Raw genomic sequence first — 21,046 nt, 5'->3', positions numbered from 1 at the left:
TGCAGGGAGCCTACCTATGATGCCGAATTCCAGCATTTCTTAAGAGGGAAAGAAATAGTACTCAGCAGCACACCTCTCCCCAAGATCAGTGGCCTGACTGTGGAGCAACTGGAAGCCATGATGAGGTTGAGTTTCCTTCCTGCCTTTAAGGATCTGGTTTCCAAAGTCAAAGCTGATGATGTGAGTACTGTCGTCAAACAAAGCTGCCAAACTGAAATTAAAAATGAATTGCTGGTGCAATGGGAGAGGGCCTTATTGATACCGAAGCCTTGACATTATCTTTATTGGGAACCCTTAACAAGTGGCAGGGACGCGGATGGCGCTGTGGTCTAAACCACAGAGCCTAGGGTTTGCCGATCGGAAGGTCGGCTGTTCGAATCCCCGTGACTGGGTGAGCTCCCGTTACTCAGTCCCTCCTCCTGCCCACCTAGCAGTTTGAAAGCACATCAAAGTGCAAGTAGATAAATAGGTACCACTCCGGCAGGAAGGTAAACGGCGTTTCCGTGTGCTGCTCTGGTTCGCCAGAAACGGCTTAGTCATGCTGGCCACATGACCGGAATCTGTACGCCAGCTCCCTCGGCCAGTAAAGCGAGATGAGCACCGCAACCCCAGAGTCGTTCGCAACTGGACCTAACGGTCAGGGGTCACTTTACCTTTACTAACATGTGGCACTTGTTCCTTGCGCTGATAATTTGTAGAGGGTAGGACAAATGTGTTTCACTTCCATACTTACTGCTTCCAGTACATGGACTGGATAGCTAAAGCCGCCTGATCGGTGTATTGTACAACATCCAACTTTAATATGTAGTAGTGATATAGGTGCGGTTTCTCCATGTCAGTCTCCCACCCCACACACAGACACACTCTTAGTATCTCCATTGTGGTCTTTGGTCTAACACAAGGTTCCTGTTCTTTATCTCCACCTGATTCACAGCAATTCTGTATTTGGCTGGACAGCAGCTCACCGGAGCAGACTGTGCCGTATATTTGGACAGAAGACAAACCTGCAAGTAAGTGAAGAACTCCATTTCTGGATCAGTTTAAGTATATTTGGAGAAAAGGCAAAGCAGGTGCATGTGGAGATTTATTCTACTGCTCTGGGGAAAGATGCTTCAGTATTACGTGCACAAGGCATCTATTGCAGTTGGCCATTCGTCTGCCTTTGGCTGTGGCAAGTAGCAGTTGTCCCCTGGCAACACCTACAACTGAAATACTGTGTGAATTGACTGCAAGTATGCACACCATATCCATGGGCAGAAAGTGAGGACTGTTGTCATGTGCTTTGTCCTGAGGACATCCGAGGTAGCTTATGTGCTTCTAGGGTTCAGTTACTGTCTCTATTCCCCTACTGGGAAAAGTTGGTCTTAGAAGAAGCATAGTCCTCCTTTGCAAGGCCTTTTACCTGATGACTTTTACCCCTCCCCTCTTTGTCTTCTGCTCAGCAACCATTGGGCAGGCCGTCCATCGCTTGCTCCTGATCCAGGCTTTCCGCCCTGATCGCTTACTGGCAATGGCGCATCATTTTGTTTCCACAAACCTTGGAGAAAGCTTTATGTCTATTATGGAGCAGCCCTTGGACCTGGCACACATTGTGGATACAGAGGCAAGTAGGCATTTTAAGTCACACCCATTCCGTTCCACAGAACTTCAGGTGGAACTTCTGCAGGCATGCTGCTTAAACTCTCTTTCTCCGTTTTGTTTAGACCACTTCTGTACCGCTTAATACAAAAAACAAATCTATGTAATGTACAGGAGGCTAAAGCAGCAACAGCAGCCAGCTTAAACAGCACAGATTTTAGAAAAATGCACCGTTGCATACGCAAATATTACATTAATACAAATTACTAATAAATATAGGCCAGTGGCAATTCCTTCTGCTTCTGAAATGCCTCCTGACCTCTCGCTCAGGGCCCAGAGAAACTCACAAAGTGGAACCTGCTGACATCACCCTACTCAAAACTTGTTTTTATGGGCAGGCACCAAGGCAGATGGAGTTTCCTCAGGCTGCCAGCCGCTATGTCCCAGTCGGCTGCAGTTCTTGCAGCCCTGCTTCCTCCTCTTGTAATTTGCAAGGTGGTTTTATGTGGCATTACAACATGCCTTTTTCTACAAGGTTGACTCTAGTTCTGTGTGCCTGTTGGGAGTTCAGTCTTCTGAATCTTAAAACAGCAGTGTCCAGCGCCACGTAGCATAAACACTGTTGAAACTCTGCAGACTTTTCAGAAGCAGTGTGTGATACGGCTCAGGTTTTGCTGCTCAAACAAAGCCCCATTTTCTAAGACGCCCAGCACACCTCAAGTAGACCTTTGGATCTCACCCTATATTGGAAAACTGGGGTTTGATTTGAACCTTGACCTAGATCCGGAACATACCTTAAATGCCCACAAGTCAGCGGGAACGTGAAGAAAGAGAGGTCTGTTTGGAAATGTGCAAGGCATTCCACCCCTCCTCTTATTACCGAGTGCAGTTACAATCCCGCAAGTGTTCCCCTCAAGTCCTCCCTGTGCTGCCGAAACGTGAGAAAAGTAATGATCAGCTCCTGTGGGTGTTGAAAAAAGAAGACCTGCTTTGTCCTGTAACTACCCTAATTCCTTTACCTTTTTCCTTTCCCCCGCCCCACCCTTCTTGGATTTTAGGTGAAGCCTAATACTCCTGTGCTGATGTGCTCAGTGCCCGGCTATGATGCCAGTGGGCGTGTTGAAGACCTTGCTGCCGAGCAAAACACACAGATCACCTCTATTGCTATCGGTGAGACCTTTGGGCATCCTTGTCACTCCAAATGCTGCGGAATGTAGCTTTAAACTCTGCCTCTAAATTGTAAACTTCGTGTTTGCAGGTTCCGCTGAAGGATTTAACCAAGCTGATAAGGCAATCAATACAGCAGTGAAGTCTGGCAGGTAGGGTCTGCTCTGTCTGGCATTTACTCTGGCATTGTACAAATAAGTATACTGGCACTTCTTAATCCATTTTTAAAAAACATTTCTTCTAGATGGGTCGTGCTAAAGAATGTCCACCTGGCGCCTGGATGGCTGATGCAGCTGGAAAAGAAGCTACATTCTCTTCAGCCTCATGCCTGCTTCAGACTCTTCCTTACAATGGAGATAAATCCAAAAGTAAGCAGCTCGGAAGCAAAATCCTAGTCATTACCTGCATCTTTGCAAGCCTTTTCTTTCTGCACTGTTGTTTCTGGGAGAAGGGTGCCACAGTAAAACAGACACACAGAGATAGTATTCCCCCACACACACCTGTGAGTTCTCTGTCCAGCCTTTTTAAAAATCCATTAACCTTCTCCTCACTAAAATCAACTTAATGGCAATGAATAGAAAATAATAAATTAACTTTTATGCTGATTTTTTTTTAAAAAAAGTTTTATTTAAATAAACTACAATGTTTTTATTTAAATAAAACCTCAACGTGGTTTTCTTGAGTGTCTCAATACATTACCTCAGTAAATGGGGACAAAATGAAAAATGTCTAGACGTTCTTTACTCTCTCCTCCGTTTATTATTATTATTATTATTATTATTATTATTATTATTATTATTATTAACATGAAGATACTTCTTGACACTAGAAGCATGACTCTTTTTAAGATTCAGAATTTGAGCTGGCATAGTCATTTTGCAGAGGTCTGGGAAAGAAGGGGACATCTTTTAGTGCATAATAGTTGGGCTTATTCTGTGTTTTAGGTGCCTGTGAACTTGCTGAGGGCTGGGAGAATCTTTGTCTTTGAACCACCCCCCGGGGTAAAGGCCAACATGTTGAGAACCTTCAGCAGCATTCCGGTGTCCAGAATGTGCAAGGTAAGCTGTCTTATTATAAACAGATCCTATAGTTAGCCAAAGCATTAGTGGGACAGCATATGGTGGTTCCCAAAAGTGCTAGTGGGGGGGGGGGTGGGATCCATCAGAGTTTAGTTTAGAGCCCACCTATTCCCACCTAAAAGGGAGTGCCAGTTACTCATTAATTCTTGCATTGGAAAGATCATCCTCCTGGCCTTTTGACCATTCATTGATTTAAATGAAATAAGTTAAAGCTCCTCCCAGGCCATGTTTCCTTAACACCAACCTTGCAGAGAGAATGGTGCTGGTCCTCTGCTTCTGCTGACACTCGGGTAGAGCGCAAAGCATCTGAGGAAGGATGGGAGAAGACAGTGCAGAGCTTAAGTAAGCCCCTCTAGCCTGCACAAAGTAGACAAACATTGAGGCAGTCTTTCTGAGGCAACCTAAACGTGTAATATCCACAATGACCAGGCCATCTGTTCTGATTTGATGTCCAAATGCAATACCTTGCTGCCTACTGTGTCCTAAGTCCTAAGGCTGCCTACTGTGCCTGTTTCCTTTGGCAAACTTGCTCCAGGAGGTTATCCGTAAGATTTAAAAAAATGTACAAAGTAAGGGCAAGGGTTTATTCGTCGTAATCTCAAGCATGCAGTTCTTCTCTTGAATGCAATGTAAGAAGAAGAAAAAACATTTCCCCCCCCTCTCTCCTCCTTAGTCACCCAATGAGCGCGCTCGTCTCTATTTCCTTCTTGCTTGGTTCCATGCCATCATTCAAGAGCGTCTCCGATATGCTCCTCTCGGCTGGTCAAAAAAATACGAGTTTGGTGAATCTGATCTAAGATCTGCATGTGATACAGTGGATACATGGCTGGATGACACAGCAAAGGCAAGTGAAGTTGCAGGCGTTCCACTTTACCGCTCTGCCTGAAAGGGAATGTGGCTGGATTGCTTTCATGAAGGAGAAGTAATTTGTAACAAGTAGGCAAAGCACATTCATAAAACTTATTCATATCCTGCCTTTCCTCAATGGGAGCTCAAGGCAGCATGCATGGTAAGTAAAGCTAAATACTGAATAACTTGTCCAAGATCTGCAAATGGCTACGCTAAGCAAGATTTTGAAACCTGGGTCTCCCTAGTCCTAGATTTTGAAACCTGGGTCTTCCAACATGCTGATCAGCCTACCACACTGGTTCTTAATTTGTAATAATGTTGGCTTTGTAGACTTTTACTGCCCAAAAGCTACCTCCATTACAACAAACCTGTGTACCCCTCCAGGGCCGCCAGAATATCTCTCCTGACAAGATCCCCTGGTCTGCGCTGAAGACCCTGATGGCTCAGTCGATTTACGGAGGACGCATTGATAACGAATTTGACCAGCGTTTATTGAACAGTTTCCTGGAGCGCCTCTTCACCACTTCAAGTTTTGACAGTGAATTCAAATTGGCCTGCAAGGTTGACGGTCATAAAGACATCCAGATGCCAGATGGAATCAGGTACTTAAGTTCTGCCTTTAGTAGTAAGCCTGGGCCCGGTTGGCTCAAACTGCTCAGTGCTATGGACCACGTGGTCATTACCTGACGTTTTGTCTCGACAGGCGTGAAGAATTTGTCCAGTGGGTTGAGTTGCTGCCAGATACGCAAACACCATCCTGGCTCGGGCTTCCAAACAATGCCGAGAAGGTTCTTCTCACCACCCAGGGTAAAAAATGCTTCACTTCAGTAGTTCAGTGTTAACCGGAGTCTAAACAATATTTGCTAAACCACACAAGATTCCGTAAAGAAGCTTGCAAATGTTGCATTGGTTACTACGGAATTAGCTGGGTTTAAAAAAATTAATGGCTTAGTGCAGCATGAATCTCATGAACCAAATTTAGCCAGATAGGGAGGTTGAAGTGTTGCAGCAGGGATGAATCCTGAAAGCCAAAACTTTACTCACAATCTAATCAGCTGAAGTTATCAGGACCACACTTTGAGGATATGTGGCTGAATGTTATTTGTGAACTGACGAATAGCATAGGATCAAATTCCTAAACTATATGCAGGGCTTTCAAAGCTCAAGGTCGGATTAAAGTTAGCCTGCTTACATCTAGCACACGTATGTTAATCTTTAACCTTTTTAAAATGCTTAAGCATTTCACACCCTGTACGTTTCAGGTATTGATATGATCAGTAAAATGCTGAAAATGCAAATGCTAGAAGATGAGGATGACTTGGCCTATGCTGAGACCGAGAAGAAGGCACGGACAGACTCCACCTCGGATGGTCGGCCAGCTTGGATGCGAACACTACACACCACGGCTTCCAACTGGCTCCACCTCATCCCACAGACACTGAACCACCTGAAACGTACCGTGGAAAATATCAAGGTGGGACACGCAACCTAGTATGTACAGCAGAGCTGGGGAACTTGTTCTGGCCAGATTCTGCTGGACCACAACTCCCATAATCCCTAGCCTTTGCCATACTGGCTGGAGCTGATGAGAGGTAGAGTCCAACCATATGTGGAAGGCTACAGGTTCCCCATCTTAGATGATGGCGGTGATACTTAATTGACAAAATTGTCTTGGTTTCAAAAATCAAAATGTGTAAAGTTACTGATGGTGGTTCTAGGAAGGATAGTGCTGGGATATTCCTGCTCTCACAACTCAGTTGCCAGGATTTTCTCCACTTACTAACACTTTGCTCTTCCTTTGGAAACCAAGGATCCTTTGTTCAGATTCTTTGAGAGAGAAGTGAAGATGGGAGCCAAACTCCTTCAGGACGTTCGTCAAGATCTTGCAGATGTGGTTCAAGTGTGCGAGGGGAAGAAGAAGCAGACCAACTATCTGCGGACGCTTATTAATGAACTAGTGAAAGGTGAGCTATTCTAAACAATTGTTTAAAGCGCACACACACAGCTTCCTGAATTAAGATGCTGCTGAAAGAAAGAAAATGGAAGGTCTAAGGGAGTCTCTTTCTTAGCTGTGGTGTTGTGCATATGGGATGGGATTAAACCAAGTACCTACATTCAGCTAAACCTGATGCCAAATCATAAATCCAGCTTGGTGGTTGTTTTTCCCCCCACATGTTACAGAATCCCATCCATAGATTCTGCAGTCGCTGGTGCTTAATTTAGTATCTTTCCATTTTACACACAAGAGTTTTCAGTGTAAATGTTGAGTGTTTGGAAGTTAACATAAATGCCATGATGAAGTAATTTAATTGCTGTAATTACTGTCTGGTTTTTGTTGTTTTTGTGCGTGTGTTTCTTTTTTTAATGTGTTCAGGATTTGCTTATAGGGAAACTATCAATGAAGGAGAGAGACCATCCAGTTGTGACTAGTCTTTTGCTCCCAAAAAGTACAGCGTTTTTATACTTTCTCTCTAGGCATCTTGCCTCGCAGCTGGTCTCACTACACTGTGCCTGCTGGCATGACGGTCATCCAGTGGGTGTCTGACTTCAGTGAGCGCATTAAGCAGCTACAGAGCATCTCCCAGGCAGCTGCTGCAGGTGGAGCAAAAGAACTGAAGGTAGGCAATAGAGTGTTTTGTAGCGGTTGAATTCAGTACCGGTAATGTGAGAATACACATGAGATGAGTTTAAACTCCTCTGACTTTTATGTGAAATATGAAGACTACATCAGGGGTGGAAAAGCATGTTCCTTGGAGAAGATAGAGGATAATAAATACACTCAGCTCATTGCTAGGGAAGCAGTGAAGCCCTGGTTCTGTAACCCCTCTACTGATGAAGTCTCTTCCATAGTTTTCCAAGCACCGCTTTTTTAGTTACGTACAATGCTGTCATCGCATGAATCACATCTCACCATAACAGTGATATATACGTGCTTGTGTAGCATATTCTCATATGCTGTTTGAGAAGGGGTTGAATACAGCATACCCTCATTTTTAGCGCTTCTAAGGAAGTGTGGGGGTCTGTATTTCCATTCACACAGATCCATGGGATTTTGTGGGGCTGGTGAGGCCAGTAGCTTCCAGGGTCAGAGGGGAGGCAGAAAGCGCTTCCCTGTCAGTAGCTAAACTGCTCAGACCCTGAGGATGCAGAGGATGCACCTAAAATGATTGGGCAAAGAGAGATAAGAATAAGTCTGTATATGACTCACCAGCAGGCCTGGGCAATATGTCACCTAGGACCGGTATGAGGAGCAGACTGCGATGTTGGTTTCACTCAGTGGTATATCGCTGGTGATCCACCGCTCCCGAGTCCCTCTGCTAGCAGCATCTGCTGGAGGGAGTCAAGAGTTTCTTCCTCCAGCGGGCGCTGCTAGCAGAGGGACTCGGGAGCGACGGCAGTTTAACCAGTGGTAATATCACTGAGTGAAACCGCCATCCCACTCTGCCCTCATATGACGGAGAGGGGACAAACAAGCTGTATCAGAGAGGCATTGATACAGTCTGTTCCTCCCTCTGCATCTTTAATCTGCTCAACTGAGGAGTGTGCAGCTGCCCCTTGCCTCAGTCGAGCAGTTAAAGGAGCCCCGACGTCCTGTGCATGAATGGTGAGAGCACTGGGCCTGTCTCAGCTTGGGGGGAGGAAGAAACCTCCCCTCCCCTCAGCTGAGCGGCGCAAATGAGCTGCATTGTCCCAGCCTGCGAGCCTGAAACCGCCTCAGTTCTTGAGGTGAGAACGGGGGCAATTTCACCTGGTGTCTCATGGGCAGAGGCCAATGCATCTTGCTTTTTCAACATCACGGTATACAGTGGTACCTCTGGTTACGAACTTAATTCGTTCCAGAGGTCCGTTCTTAACCTGAGGTAACACTTTAGCTAATGGGGCCTCCTGCACCGCTGCCACACAAATTCTGTTCTCATTCTGAAGCAAAGTTCTTAACCCAAGGTACTATTTCTGGGTTAGCGGAGTCTGTAACCTGAAGCGTCTGTAACCCGAGGTACCACTGTATCGCCAAACCACGATGTTTGGCTGGGGATACACCGTGATGTTGAAAAGCCAATATCACCCAGCCCTGCTCACCAGGTCTTCACCTGCAGGCCTCTGGTACTGATCCAATGAATCAAGTTGTGTCAAACAAACTCTGCTTTGCTTAACAGAACATCCATGTATGCCTGGGAGGCCTATTTGTACCTGAGGCCTACATCACAGCTACAAGGCAGTACGTGGCTCAAGCCAACAGCTGGTCTCTTGAAGAACTCTGCCTAGAAGTCAACGTTACAACAACTCAGAACGCAGTGTTGGATGCTTGCAGTTTTGGAGTAACAGGTTAGTTGGAGCTACTGTCTCAAGGGTGACGTGGAGGAAATACTCTTCATCCTGAAACGTTCCAGTTTCTTAATGGGTGTAAAAGTTAAAACAACATGCAGAGTATACAGTGTCAAAGTAATTTTGTGTGCAAAAGATCATGAAGTTAGATTGCACATGAATTCAATTGTGCTGAAGTGGTGTTCCATTAACATTTTGGGGGTATGGGTGGCAGATCTGCATCTTGCACCTCTTCCGGGGTCTTTAATGGAGACAGGTGTGTGCCACAGTGGCTGTGGCAAAGATTCCAGGTATCTGCAGATTCCTTTGGCTTCATGTATGCAGTTAGGTGATATTGCATTCTGTCCATGCCAAGATCAGACAAATTTCCAAGACTAGCTGCCATGCATGTATGAAATCCAGGCCTCCTGAAGTGAACACATACTCATTGGAGGTTTTTAAGCAGAGGTAGGATGGCCATCTGTCATAGTTACTTGAGTTACAAGTAAGAACAGACTTAAATACACTTCACGGCTGACATTGAAACATCCCTCTTTTTAACTCATAGGCCTGAAGCTTCAGGGAGCCACATGCAATAACAACAAGCTGTCGCTTTCCAATGCTATTTCAACGGTTTTGCCCATAACTCAGCTTCGCTGGATCAAACAGACAAATGCTGATAAAAAGTCTAATGTGGTAAGTAATGTGATCTGTTGAGTCTTGTGCTTTTCAGTCGTACATGCTGTTTATGCTCTCCTCGTGATTTACTTCCTCCTCTTCACCTTGTACTGAACCTGTTTGTTTTGCAGGTGACGTTACCTGTTTATCTGAACTTCACTCGTGCTGATCTGATCTTCACGGTTGACTTTGAAATCGCTACCAAGGAAGACCCTCGTAGCTTCTATGAACGTGGCGTGGCTGTCCTGTGTACTGAGTAAAAAAGGAACCTGTAACCAGTATTCAAGCATTTTTGCATCTCGAATCTAGTTCTAGAAGGCTGTTTTAACACTGCAAAGCATAGTTATGTTGTCAAATGGTTATGTAGAGGAGAGTAAGAGTGATGTATCTGAAACATGCTTAGATGTTGACTGTTGGACTGCAAGGCATAAAGTTTTCAGCTGGCTGTATAGAGGTGGCTAAGAAAGATTTATGGTTGAAAAATGCCTGGAAAGACTGTCAGAAGGATTTGTTGTTTTTGGATTGTTCTAGATTGGTGTACTAATGTCAGATGCTTAAATAAAACTTTACAGCACGATTTCTTGTTTTGTGGGGGGTTTTTCAGTGCCTTAATTCACTTGTCATGAGAATAAACTAACAAAAGAGAGAGGTCTGTATACACTAAGATCAAAAAGTAAGTGTACTGCAATCCTATCTTGAAATAGCCTCTATAGCAGGAGAGAGGTGCTAGCTTGAGTTGTATAGTCCACCTGTAGAATGTGGTCTGCCATTTGGCAACCTGATAGCTTGGACTAAATTTATTCTTTCAATTCAGCTTTTACAGTAAGTATTTCAAAACAGGCTCTAGAACAAGCTTGCCTTCCAACTCTTGTTGGATTCCCATCAACCCCAGTAAGCAAGACCAATGGTTGGGAATTGTTGTAGTCAAAAACAACTGGAGGGCAACAGATTGGGGGGTGCTTTTCTAGAGCTATTTATTTTGTTATCTATAATCTGTGAGCCACCTTCAGGGAGGCTCGCAATAATAAAACTGCACTAAAATAATTTAAAACAACACTATGGCCTATTGCACACATCAAGTTAGCAAGGTGAAGAAAGCTCAGTTAAGTGGGAAAGGGGGCATCAGCTGCTTCTGGCACAAGGGCTGGTGAATACTGCTATTTCAGTGGGGTGCAAGAAATGTAGGGTGTTACTGAGATTTCTGCACTAAAGGGGTAACAATTGTTCTTTGTAAATTCTCTGTGATTTGGTATCTTCCAAACTGCCTTTATTACCAGGCAACTGACACTAGCAAAGCCAGGAGTAGCAAGGCAGTCAGTTGGGGATGAGGACATAAGATGGTTAGTTTGATGTAACAAGGCTGTCTAGTCCAGCATTTGGTCTTCAAATAATGACCAGTGTATAGTGTGGCCTGCTTTCAGGCAGGACAGAATCATGCCATGTTTGCCCTTGACATCCCAATAACCAGCAGTTCATAACACTATTATTGTGAAGACTAGCGTGGAGAAACAGTATAAAAATGTTCTCACAAACACTGCTTCCTCACTGATAAGACAGAAATCGTCTTCTAGTATGAACTTCTTTTAGTGCTACGTGTTCCTAACTTTCCATAACTTTTGCGATTACCTTTTTTGTATAATGTGGCCTTGCAAGAACAATGAAGTGCTTAAATGTTAAAAAGACTTGCACACGTGTGGGCTCCACCTAATTTATTTTAACAACAGGCATTATTTTCACCCACAGACATAGGTAGATTGCAGTTAGGCTACACAAACTCAAGTCATCCGCAATATTTTCCTTGGCGTTTCTCCAGCACTGTCTAGGACAGCCCTCCCTTCCTTCCTCTTGACCTTAAGAAGTTCACGCAGATTATCACAATCGGCCAGCATCGGGTGTAGCACAAAACCACAAGGTGATTTTTCAGAGAGAACAGCACGCTTTGAATGACCTGGCCCAGGAAACCAGGAAGGTTCTGTGGTCATCTGCAATACTTCTGCTGCTTCAATCAGCTGAGGTTCATCCTCACGAGTTACAACTAGAGGGATTTCCATGGGTGTGAAGGCAGAGAGGGGTTCTGGGCCTTCTGAAAGAACACTCTCTTCCGTGCTCAGATGCTTCAGAAAGATCACCCTACTGGACTCAAGGGAGCCCAAAGCACTGTTGGAGTTGCCTGAGATTTCTTCATCATCACCATCATAAGGATCCACGAACTAAAGCAACAGACACAGCAAAAGACTTTACTCAACAAGAGGGAAAGTTCCTTCTCAGCAGCCAACTTTCGGGAAAGAGTCTCTGAAACGAGACAGGATCAAGTTGCACAGCCCAGATTTGCACATAACGCTTAAGCTGTGATTTGTTTAGCCCAAGCTAAGGTGGTTTGTTTCAACATCTGAAACCAGCTCAGAATGCTAACAATGGTTTCTTAAAACAACCCAATATGTGGCACCAATATCCAACGAAAAAAGTTCTGCCAGTGCAAGGACTTTTGTGTTCAGTCTTGTTTAACCATGATTTGTTTGGCCACCCTACCCAGATGCTGCAGAGTCACGGGGCAAGGGCAGCTGAAACCAAGCTTTGGAAAACTAAGCTGTGGCTCATTTGCTAGCCTGTGAGATAACTTGTGTTTTTTTAAACAAACTGGTTAAAACATTCACACTTAGTGGCTTTGCGTTGCGTGTTAATGATATAAAAGAGCTGTTGCATTAATCTGATGCATTAATCAGAGAACGAACTACTACTAAATAGTCAACCTTGGATAACTTCGGAAAAATTCCACCCTGATCTAAGCCTAACGGTGGAAGCAAGAACGTATCCCACTTTAATAATACAATATAGTACAGGCACCTGTTGAATGCATTTTTGTTTGAAAGCACATTCTGCAGATGTATTCATGAAAGTGGAGTGGTGCCAAAGCTGGCAAAGCAAAATTCCATTGGAGGGCAGAGAATAGATACTAAAAACTTACTTGAAGTTTTGTTCTCTCCCGGGATCCTGCCAAAAGCGCACTCTTGGGCAGCACCTGTTTTGGATAAGAGACTTTCTGATGTGTATATAGCGCATGGTTAAAGCCTGACTGCTCAAAGCTTAGCACATTCAAACGATGCAGGTTCACTGTGTGCATGTGCTCCCAGCTGTCCCTATATACCAGGAACAGTTTGGAGTTTTAGCTAGCAGCCTCTAGCAAAATAATTGCCCCTGTTTTACAATTTGGGAGGGTGTTTTCAAAATGTTTCTGTAAGATGCAAGATTTGCCATTCTTCAGCACTTGTCTGCACTTCCCCTTGCCATCTAGAATGGGGGTAAATCTAGGCATGGGGCGCAAGTGCGCCTTATCTCTACTGCAGATGCAAGGGCATTAAGGTACCATTAAGGTACACATATGGGACGCGGGTGGCGCTGTGGGTGAAACCAGAGCCTAGGACTTGCTGATCAGAAGGTCGGCGGTTTGAATCCCCGTGATGGGGTGAGTTCCCATTGCTTGGTCCCTGCTCCTGCCAACCTAGCAGTTCGAAAGCACGTCAAAGTGCAAGTAGATAAATAGGTACCACTCCGGCGGGAAGGTAAACGGCGTTTCCGTGCGCTGCTCTGGTTCACCAGAAGCGGCTTAGTCATGCTGGCCACATGACCCGGAAGCTGTACGCCGGCTCCCTCGGCCAATAAAGCGAGATGAGCGCCACAACCCCAGAGTCGGCCACAACTGGACCTAATGGTCAAGGGTCCCTTTACCTTTAAGGTACACATTCGCTACTTTCGCATTCTTTAGCTAGTGATTTTGACCTCTTGATAAGGTACTCTGAATACCTCCTTTTTCCAACAAGCCCTTTAAAGTGCAGATTTGTATCCCTGTCTGTGCTCAACTATACAGCTACAAATATATCTTAAGTGCATTATCCAAAGTGACACTAGATGATGAGCCAAATGCAAATTCAATATATATTTTAAAACTTTTTTAATAGCATTTTCACAGCATTTTTTGATATGTGTCTAGATTCCACCTGTATCTGCATCGGATACAAAGTTGATGCTGCAAATCATTATGAGATGTTTCATAGCTAACAGTTCATTAAAATACTCTACTACAATGGCATTGCTAGCTGAAAGAACAAAATCCCTTATTGCATTCAAATTCAGTGCAGGGCAGGCTATGTCCAACAGCAGCCCAATGCAACAAGCAGACGCCATAAAAGACCCTTCCACAAACTGTAGCAGCCTGAGCTGGATTCAGGCTCTTGTCTCCAATTCTGTATTCCATGGGTAGGCCCAGGGGCTGGATTCGGCCCAATCACCTTCTAAAGCTGCCCTGCGGACGGTCTGAGAATCAGCGTGTTTTTACATGAGTAGAATGTGTGCTTTTATTTAAAATGCATCTCTGGGTTATTTGTGGGGCATAGGAATTCGTTCATTTCTCCCCCCAAAAAATATAGTCCGGCCCCCCACAAGGTCTGAGGGACAGTGGACTGGCCCCCTGCTGAAAAAGTTTGCTGACCCCTGGACTGTGCTCTGCTTTCAAGGGAGACCTTTGCTGCTTAGTACTGTATTTGCTTTTCTGCTATAGTGTACGTGTATTGGCCAGCGGCAACCTTGAAGATAAGTGCTAGCCAATCTAAGTACACAACCAAATTCACAGCAACCCAAAGATACAAAACGCTTGGCTAAAAGCTTCACTTTCTGGAGCCCAAAGGCAAAATGTAATTTAATAGCCTGGTGGAAACCCATTATACTGCCCTTTTAAGATAACCACTTATCAATTGCTTTCCATAAGGTGTTTTGGGAGATAGTTAGGAGCAATCTGTACCAGGGAACAAGCAGGCACTGGGGCAGGCAAAGTGCTTAACCTGCTTCCATGTTATCACTGGGTGGGGGGGGGGGAGGAATTCCTAATTCAGCTCAACCAGCAGAGCAAAGACTCGGCAGAAGAGTTCTGTGACCTGGAGCTTAGAGCTTATTTCTCAATTGTTTGCTAGTACAAGGTGCAAATAAATGCATCAGAATTCATCTGCGTGACCAAGAGGAGCCTCCTGCAACGTTGAGATGAAATAAGTTGTTTCAGGTTGCTAAGCATTTATAAGTCACTTTGGGTCACTTTTTTTTTTTTTTTAGAAAAGCAACTAATGACTAATGATACTAATAATCTAGTATTGGTGCCAAGTCTCTCGCACTGCAAAGCTGGACGCTCAGAGGGCTGGGTGTGATGATGCCACAAGATGGTACCTCATGATGCCATAGGGTTGCCAACTCTTAAGAGAGAGAAAACGGATGCAAAAAGCAAGGGATGTGGCCCAGTTGAATGGGGATGAAACCAAACAACATTCTGCAGGTGGAAATAACAGGGTTCTTTGGGGTTTTGGCTGCAGGGTGGGGAGAATGCTACAAATTTTCATTTTGGGGGGCAGGGGGGGAATGTTCTCTGTTTTAGGGTATTTTTTTTAAAGTCACATTTTAAAATACTACTGCAAAACTCCTAGACCCAAAATTCAAAGGAAGGAGGTGGTCTTATAGATGAACATGACATTTAAACTTCCTGTCCTGAGCAGAAAATCAGAGTCTCAGGAGCCAAAGCCTAGGACTCGACAACCCAAACTGTGTATGTCTATGTCAGGGGTCAGCAAGGTTTACCTCGCCTGGGCCGGTTCACTCCAGCGGAGATCCCTCCATGGGCTGGATCGTGAGTGCCCACGCCCGCAATTTTCGGCATCTGCGCAGACGCGATTTTCAGCACTGCGGAAGCGAGGCGCTGTGCTGGTTTAGCTCAGTGCGCGGGGACTCGCCGAGAGGATGGCTCAGTTTGGGGGTGGCTCGTGGGCCGGTTAAATGACCCCTGTAGGCCGCTTGTTAGAACTAGATATGGAACAACTGATTGGTTCAAAATTGGGAAAGGAGTACAACAAGGCTGTATATTGTCTCCCTGCTTATTTAACTTATATGCAGAATTCATCATGCGAAAGGCTGGGCTGGATGAATCCCTAGCCGGAATTAAGATTGCTGGAAGAAATATCAACAACCTCAGATATGCAGATGACACAACCTTGATGGCAGAAAGTGAGGAGGAATTAAAAAAACTTTTATTGAGAGTGAAAGAGGAGAGTGCAAAATATGGTCTGAAGCTCAACATCAAAAAAACGAAGATCATGGCCACTGGTCCCATCACCTCCTGGCAAATAGAAGGGGAAGAAATGGAGGCAGTGAGAGATTTTACTTTCTTGGGCTCCATGATCACTGCAGATGATGACAGCAGCCACAAAATTAAAAGACGCCTGCTTCTTGGGAGAAAAGCAATGACAAATCTAGACAGCATCTTAAAAAGTAGAGACATCACCTTGCCAACAAAGGTCCGTATAGTAAAAACTATGGTTTTCCCAGTAGTGATGTATGGAAGTGAAAGCTGGACCATAAAGAAGGCTGATCGCTGAAGAATTGATGCTTTTGTATGATGGTGCTGGAGGAGACACTTGAGAGTCCCATGGACTGCAAGAAGATCAAACCTATCCATTCTGAAGGAAATCAGCCCTGAGTGCTCACTGGAAGGACAGATCGTGAAGCTGAGGCTCCAATACTTTGGCCACCTCATGAGAAGAGAAGACTCCCTGGAAAAGACCCTGATGTTGGGAAAGATGGAGGGCACAAGGAGAAGGGGACAACAGAGGGCGAGATGGTTGGATAGTGTTCTCGAAGCTACCAGCATGAGTTTGACCAAACTGCGGGAGGCAGTGGAAGACAGAAGTGCCTGGCGTTCTCTGGTCCATGGGGTCACGAAGAGTCGGACACGACTAAATGACTAAACAACAACAACAGGCCGCTTGTGGCCCATGGGCCTTAGGATGCCTACCCCTGGTCTATGTCTTTGTGTGCCTGCATGTGCACCATCTACCTTCTTTGAAGCGCTAGTCCTATTGAGAGTAGACCCATTGAAATGAATGGACATGGTTAACTTACACTCATTAATTTCAATGCATTCACTCCAAGTTGGGCTTTGTTGAATGCCCACAACCCTACAGGGTGCTCTTCTCCTAACAACGTGCTACATCTTTAAGTGTTAAAAGTGTTGAGCAACTTCTATTAAATATATATCTATCATAGGGTGTACCCTATTTTTATATATATACATACACACACACACACACACACACACACACTAAATTTACTGGAACAACTTCATCACCACACAAGGCTTTCAAAGGGAAAGCCTTACTTGGGAGTAAATTGAATTCAATAGGACTTAAATTTGACTAGAAATGGTTGGGATTGTGTTGCAATTAAACTTATACAGTGGTACCTCAGGTTAAGTACTTAATTCGTTCCAGAGGTCCATTCTTAACCTGAAACCGTTCTTAACCTGAAGCACCACTTTAGCTAATGGGGCCTCCCGCTGCTACCGCCACGCTGCCGGAGCATGATTTCTGTCCTCATCCCGAAGCAAAGTTCTTAACCTGAGGTAATATTTCTGGGTTAGCGGAGTCTGTAATCTGAAGTGTATGTAACCCGAGGTACCACTGTATAGCTTTTGGATGGATAAAACTTTGTATCTATATATTACCTCCATGTCGGTATCTGATTCAGATTCACTGCTGTACTCAACAGTACACTTTTGCTGTGAAAGAGAACAGCTGGTGAATACAAGGGGATTTCATTTAATATTCTTAAAACACTTCAATCCTGCTGCCCGCAACCTTAGCTTCCCAAAAACTTCCCACTGCCAAACACACTAAACGGTCTTCCTCAAGTTTCCCATTCGACACCTGAAAACTATTCACTTTGCCCAGATTTAAACAAACAGGCATAGTAGTTTGCCATTTGGAGCAATGTGGAGTCACCGTTGTTGCACAGTTCCTACCCATGCATGATGCAATACCGAAATACCGGTGGACAACAAAAGAGGTTTAAAGATGCTGTCAAAGGCAATTTTTTAAACAAAAATGTAGTATAAGCACTGATAACTAGGGGGAAACTGACCTGCAAGTGCTCCAGTTGGAGAACAGCCTTTACCAAAGGTGTCATGGGCTTTGAAGACACTCAAACTCAGGATGAAAGGAAGAAATGTGCTAAGAGGAAGGCATGCTTGGCAAACCCTCACCATGATCAACTCCCACCTGGAAACCTATGTCCCCACTGTGGAAGGACGTGTGGATCCCGAATTGGCCTCCAGTGTCACTTACGAACTCACTGTTAAGACCGTTTTCATGAAAGACAATCTTACTCGGCTACGAGTGATCGCCAAAGAAGATGATGCAATTATTCTTCAGGAAAATTTAGGAAACACAAGGAAGCTGCCTTGTAACATCGGCCCATCTAACTCAGTACTGCCCACACAGATTGGCAGTGGCTCTCCCAGGTTTCAGATGAGTTGCGGACCTACTATGATGGCTACCAGCAACTGGGAAGCACAGGTGAGCCGAGTGTGGCTCTGCTTCTGTCAGTTCGTAGACTTCCCACAGGCAAGTCGCTCCTTCCCGCCATTTTCATGGGTGGAAAGAAGCATGTGTGTGTTTAAAGGGTGGCAATCAAGTGCTGCGCCACAGACACTGCCACAAGTGAATTTTAGTGCAACATGGCGGTATTTCAAGCAAAAAGCCTGTGTTCCATAATGCGACAGGGTGTAATAAATTGGGACTATGCCTAGGAAAACCAACGCAATAATCCTCACGTCTGAACACAGCCTATGGGTTTGTACACCCTCTTGTTTACATCCAGGCCCTGCCTGCTGCTGTTTTGTGAAAAATTGTATGCAATCCATATCCTACACCTATCTTGTCATTTTTTTTTAATGAAATGCCATGTTTTGATGTGTTTCCCCCCAAAACCACTTTCAATCCAAACTGAGAAAGAGTTTGCATTTTAAATCAGCAACGTGTGCACAGCCTAGGATTTGCGAGACAAGGGTTCAAATCCCAGCTTGACCCTGAAACTCACTGGGTGCCCCCCCTGGGCCAGGCCACTGTCTCGCAGCCCAACCCACCTCAGGGGGATAAAATGGGAAGTGGGGGGGGGGTCAGACCCATATATGTCACTTGGAGCTCAGGTGTAAAACTGGTGTAGAAATAAATAAATGGAACGTGCACAGGCACAAGCAAATTTTTAAACTTTGTCAAGGATTAAGAGGGGTGCACAATATCAGCTCTAAGGCCTGGTGAGAGGATTCCATGTTACCTCAAGCAGCTCTTGGGGTCTTGCCTCATCACCTGCAGCCGTTCCCACCTCACATTTCACAGGTGACTCAACTTCAGCTGCTTCATCCCAGCCACAAGGCTCAGCAGAGCTTACCAGTGCGATCAAAGCCATCCCTAGGCCAGGGGAGGCCACTCCTTGCTAAGTTTTGCTTTTTCAAATCAGCATTTTAAAGTGGAAATCTTACCATGTACTTGTGAGCTAATCGCTCTATCTCATCAGATTTCCCCCCTGGATTCCGAAGATCACATGAATCTACTACAGAAGAAGGGGAAAGTGTTTGGTTAGGGGGGGAAATCAGCTCTTAAACCAGTGAGCGGCTGTGTTTGGCCTCCCTTTTTCTTTCTCAATCTCCTGACACGAATTTAAGCAAATGTGGTATGGAACATCACCTGAGAGGTTTGTATTAGAAACATTTTCAGCTGTTTCTATAAGTGGATCTGTTTTTACGTGTTTCTTGCTTTATGGTCCTGATATATTTGTTTTAGAACTCTATAGTTTATTGTTGTAACTGACCCTGGGACCTTAATGGTAAAGGGCCATCAAGTTTTTAAAAACAGTTTTGAGGATCACTGCTCTTTGACACAGAGGCTGAACTGAACACACAGAAGGTAAAATTCACACCAACTATTTTTTATTTTATTTTTTTACTTTGGAGCAGCACACAGAGCAAAATTTGAGCTCTGTCTTATTTGTTGTACCAATATGCCACGTGAGACTGGCTTTCCAAAATGCATGCTTTTCCATTTGGTTCTATACAAACTGGCAATGCTATCAAAAGACTCCACCCCAAAAAAGTTACCATGAGCTATTATTATTTTTTTTAACGATTCTTTCTCCATCTGTTTAATACTGCTGAGAAGAAGAAGAAAAATAGAGTTACTGTCTGATCCTAGGCCTATGCTCATCAAATTCCATATGAGATACTCCAAATGCAAAGGATTACAGCTTTATAACCCAAATAGCTACACATTACTTGCAACAAGCTGTTGACCTTATGGGGACTAACTTTTAGCTCAAGTGAATTAGGACAGTTGCAAAATCAGAACAGGTATTGATACCAGTTCCCTCCATCCCCGTACCTGCCATAAAATTCCCACTTTGGTAAATTTTTCTCCTCTTCCTCCTCTTCCGCTTCTTTTCTTCCACAGATGTCATCCTGTCTCCAGTAGCCTTCAGTGTTCTGTGGTCTCACCAGTCACCACCCATAATTATAACCTTAACTACTTGCACCTGACCTCGAAATTTCTATAGGTAGGGATGGTGTTGCATTGTGGCAGCTGAACTGCATGTTGGGATTTGTACTTAAAGCCCCCCCCCAAAAAAAAGACCAGGGAGGAAAAGGGGGGGAGTGGGCTTGGAGAAGGGTGGGGTTTAGCTTTTATTTCAGTTCTGAGTGAGTTGTTGGAAAAATAATATTAAAAAACTAAGCTTTTTTCTCTGCCATTTTGGATTTCTTAAAACAATTTGATGATGTAGGTGGGACGGCTCGTGTCAGTAGCAAGCCAGCAGTAAATCACACTGTGCAAGTGGAGTTAACTCTTTATCAGCAAAAACACCATTTGTCAGGCCTAATGAGCGTGGCAATTCCTCCTCAATAGGCCTTGCCCCCATGGAGCAGTTGTTGAGACTGAAGTTCCCCAGCTCTCCAGGGTTTCTTCCAAGCAATTGGAGACTGTGTGTGTGCATCATCTCCTCCACCCTTTTCATGCCTCTTCTGGTTCTGGGAAACAACCAGGGAGGGGAGCTTTTTGCAACAGGAAGGGAGACACCCATTGCTCTTCACCAGCCTGACTTATCTTTGCCTCTTGACTTATCTTGCCTTCCCCCCCCCCCCCGCTGCTTCAACTTCTGCCTCTGATTCTAGACTTCTCTCTGCCATAGACTCTTCCCAGCTCACTAAGCCCTGTTGCTCTTCAGCATCCCTCTTATGAAAGGAGGAATCACTTGTTTCTTGCCCTTTGTGACGCAAAAAAGGCTTTCAAGTCCTCCTCACCAAATAAGCAAGAGCCCTTGAAAGACATCGAAGCCAGGTTGACCATGGTGCCACATCACCATTCCAGTTGCCAAATTTTGCACATGACCACTGTTTAGCTTTGATTGTTTTGTCAGCTCAAAACACACCCATGGCACCATTGGAGGGGAACAGAGAGGAATGAAAGAACTGAGGAAGGCTTCAAACGACAACAAAGAACTTGCAGAAGAAAAACAGGCAGGGAGAATCAGATAAA

The 21,046-nt window shown here is 44.7% G+C and overlaps 2 protein-coding genes across 2 annotated transcripts in view; one reads left to right on the top strand and one right to left on the bottom strand.

The window, feature by feature from the left end:
- The window catches only part of DYNC1H1 (dynein cytoplasmic 1 heavy chain 1), a 61,995-nt gene extending 51,765 nt beyond the window's left edge, over positions 1-10,230 (top strand). Inside the window, exons 63-78 of the mRNA XM_081190860.1 lie at positions 6-180; positions 935-1,010; positions 1,443-1,603; positions 2,637-2,748; positions 2,837-2,897; positions 2,990-3,113; positions 3,690-3,803; positions 4,498-4,668; positions 5,058-5,275; positions 5,377-5,480; positions 5,936-6,147; positions 6,484-6,637; positions 7,149-7,291; positions 8,828-8,996; positions 9,544-9,671; positions 9,785-10,230. Of these exons, the coding sequence (XP_081046986.1) occupies positions 6-180; positions 935-1,010; positions 1,443-1,603; positions 2,637-2,748; positions 2,837-2,897; positions 2,990-3,113; positions 3,690-3,803; positions 4,498-4,668; positions 5,058-5,275; positions 5,377-5,480; positions 5,936-6,147; positions 6,484-6,637; positions 7,149-7,291; positions 8,828-8,996; positions 9,544-9,671; positions 9,785-9,913 (2,251 nt within the window). The 3' untranslated portion in view covers positions 9,914-10,230. The remainder of the gene's footprint in view (positions 1-5; positions 181-934; positions 1,011-1,442; positions 1,604-2,636; positions 2,749-2,836; positions 2,898-2,989; positions 3,114-3,689; positions 3,804-4,497; positions 4,669-5,057; positions 5,276-5,376; positions 5,481-5,935; positions 6,148-6,483; positions 6,638-7,148; positions 7,292-8,827; positions 8,997-9,543; positions 9,672-9,784) is intronic.
- On the bottom strand, positions 9,788-20,089 carry LOC308587147 (uncharacterized protein). Its single transcript, XM_081194568.1, has 5 exons — positions 19,898-20,089; positions 19,003-19,073; positions 17,188-17,241; positions 12,619-12,672; positions 9,788-11,863 (listed from the first exon to the last, which is right to left on the bottom strand). Exons 1-5 carry the CDS (start codon positions 19,971-19,973, stop codon positions 11,429-11,431), a joined length of 690 nt encoding a protein of 229 aa, XP_081050694.1. The 5' UTR covers positions 19,974-20,089; the 3' UTR covers positions 9,788-11,428.
- Positions 20,090-21,046: the final 957 nt, after the last annotated feature.

Source organism: Podarcis bocagei (genome assembly GCF_964188305.1).
Source record: "Podarcis bocagei genome assembly, chromosome: 1".
Taxonomy (NCBI): domain Eukaryota; kingdom Metazoa; phylum Chordata; class Lepidosauria; order Squamata; family Lacertidae; genus Podarcis; species Podarcis bocagei.
Note: the sequence above shows the minus strand (reverse complement) of the source record. Positions and strands in the feature narration are given on the sequence as shown.

Excerpts from the sequence above, each read along its gene's own strand:
- LOC308587147 (XM_081194568.1), bottom strand. The coding sequence starts at position 19,973 with ATGACATCTGTGGAAGAAAAGAAGCGGAAGAGGAGGAAGAGGAGAAAA. Across the intron at positions 19,074-19,897 it reads AAGTGGGAATTTTATGGCAG|TAGATTCATGTGATCTTCGG; the intron begins GTACGGGGATGG and ends CTTCTTCTGTAG. Across the intron at positions 11,864-12,618 it reads GGGAGAGAACAAAACTTCAA|TTCGTGGATCCTTATGATGG; the intron begins GTAAGTTTTTAG and ends CTGTTGCTTTAG.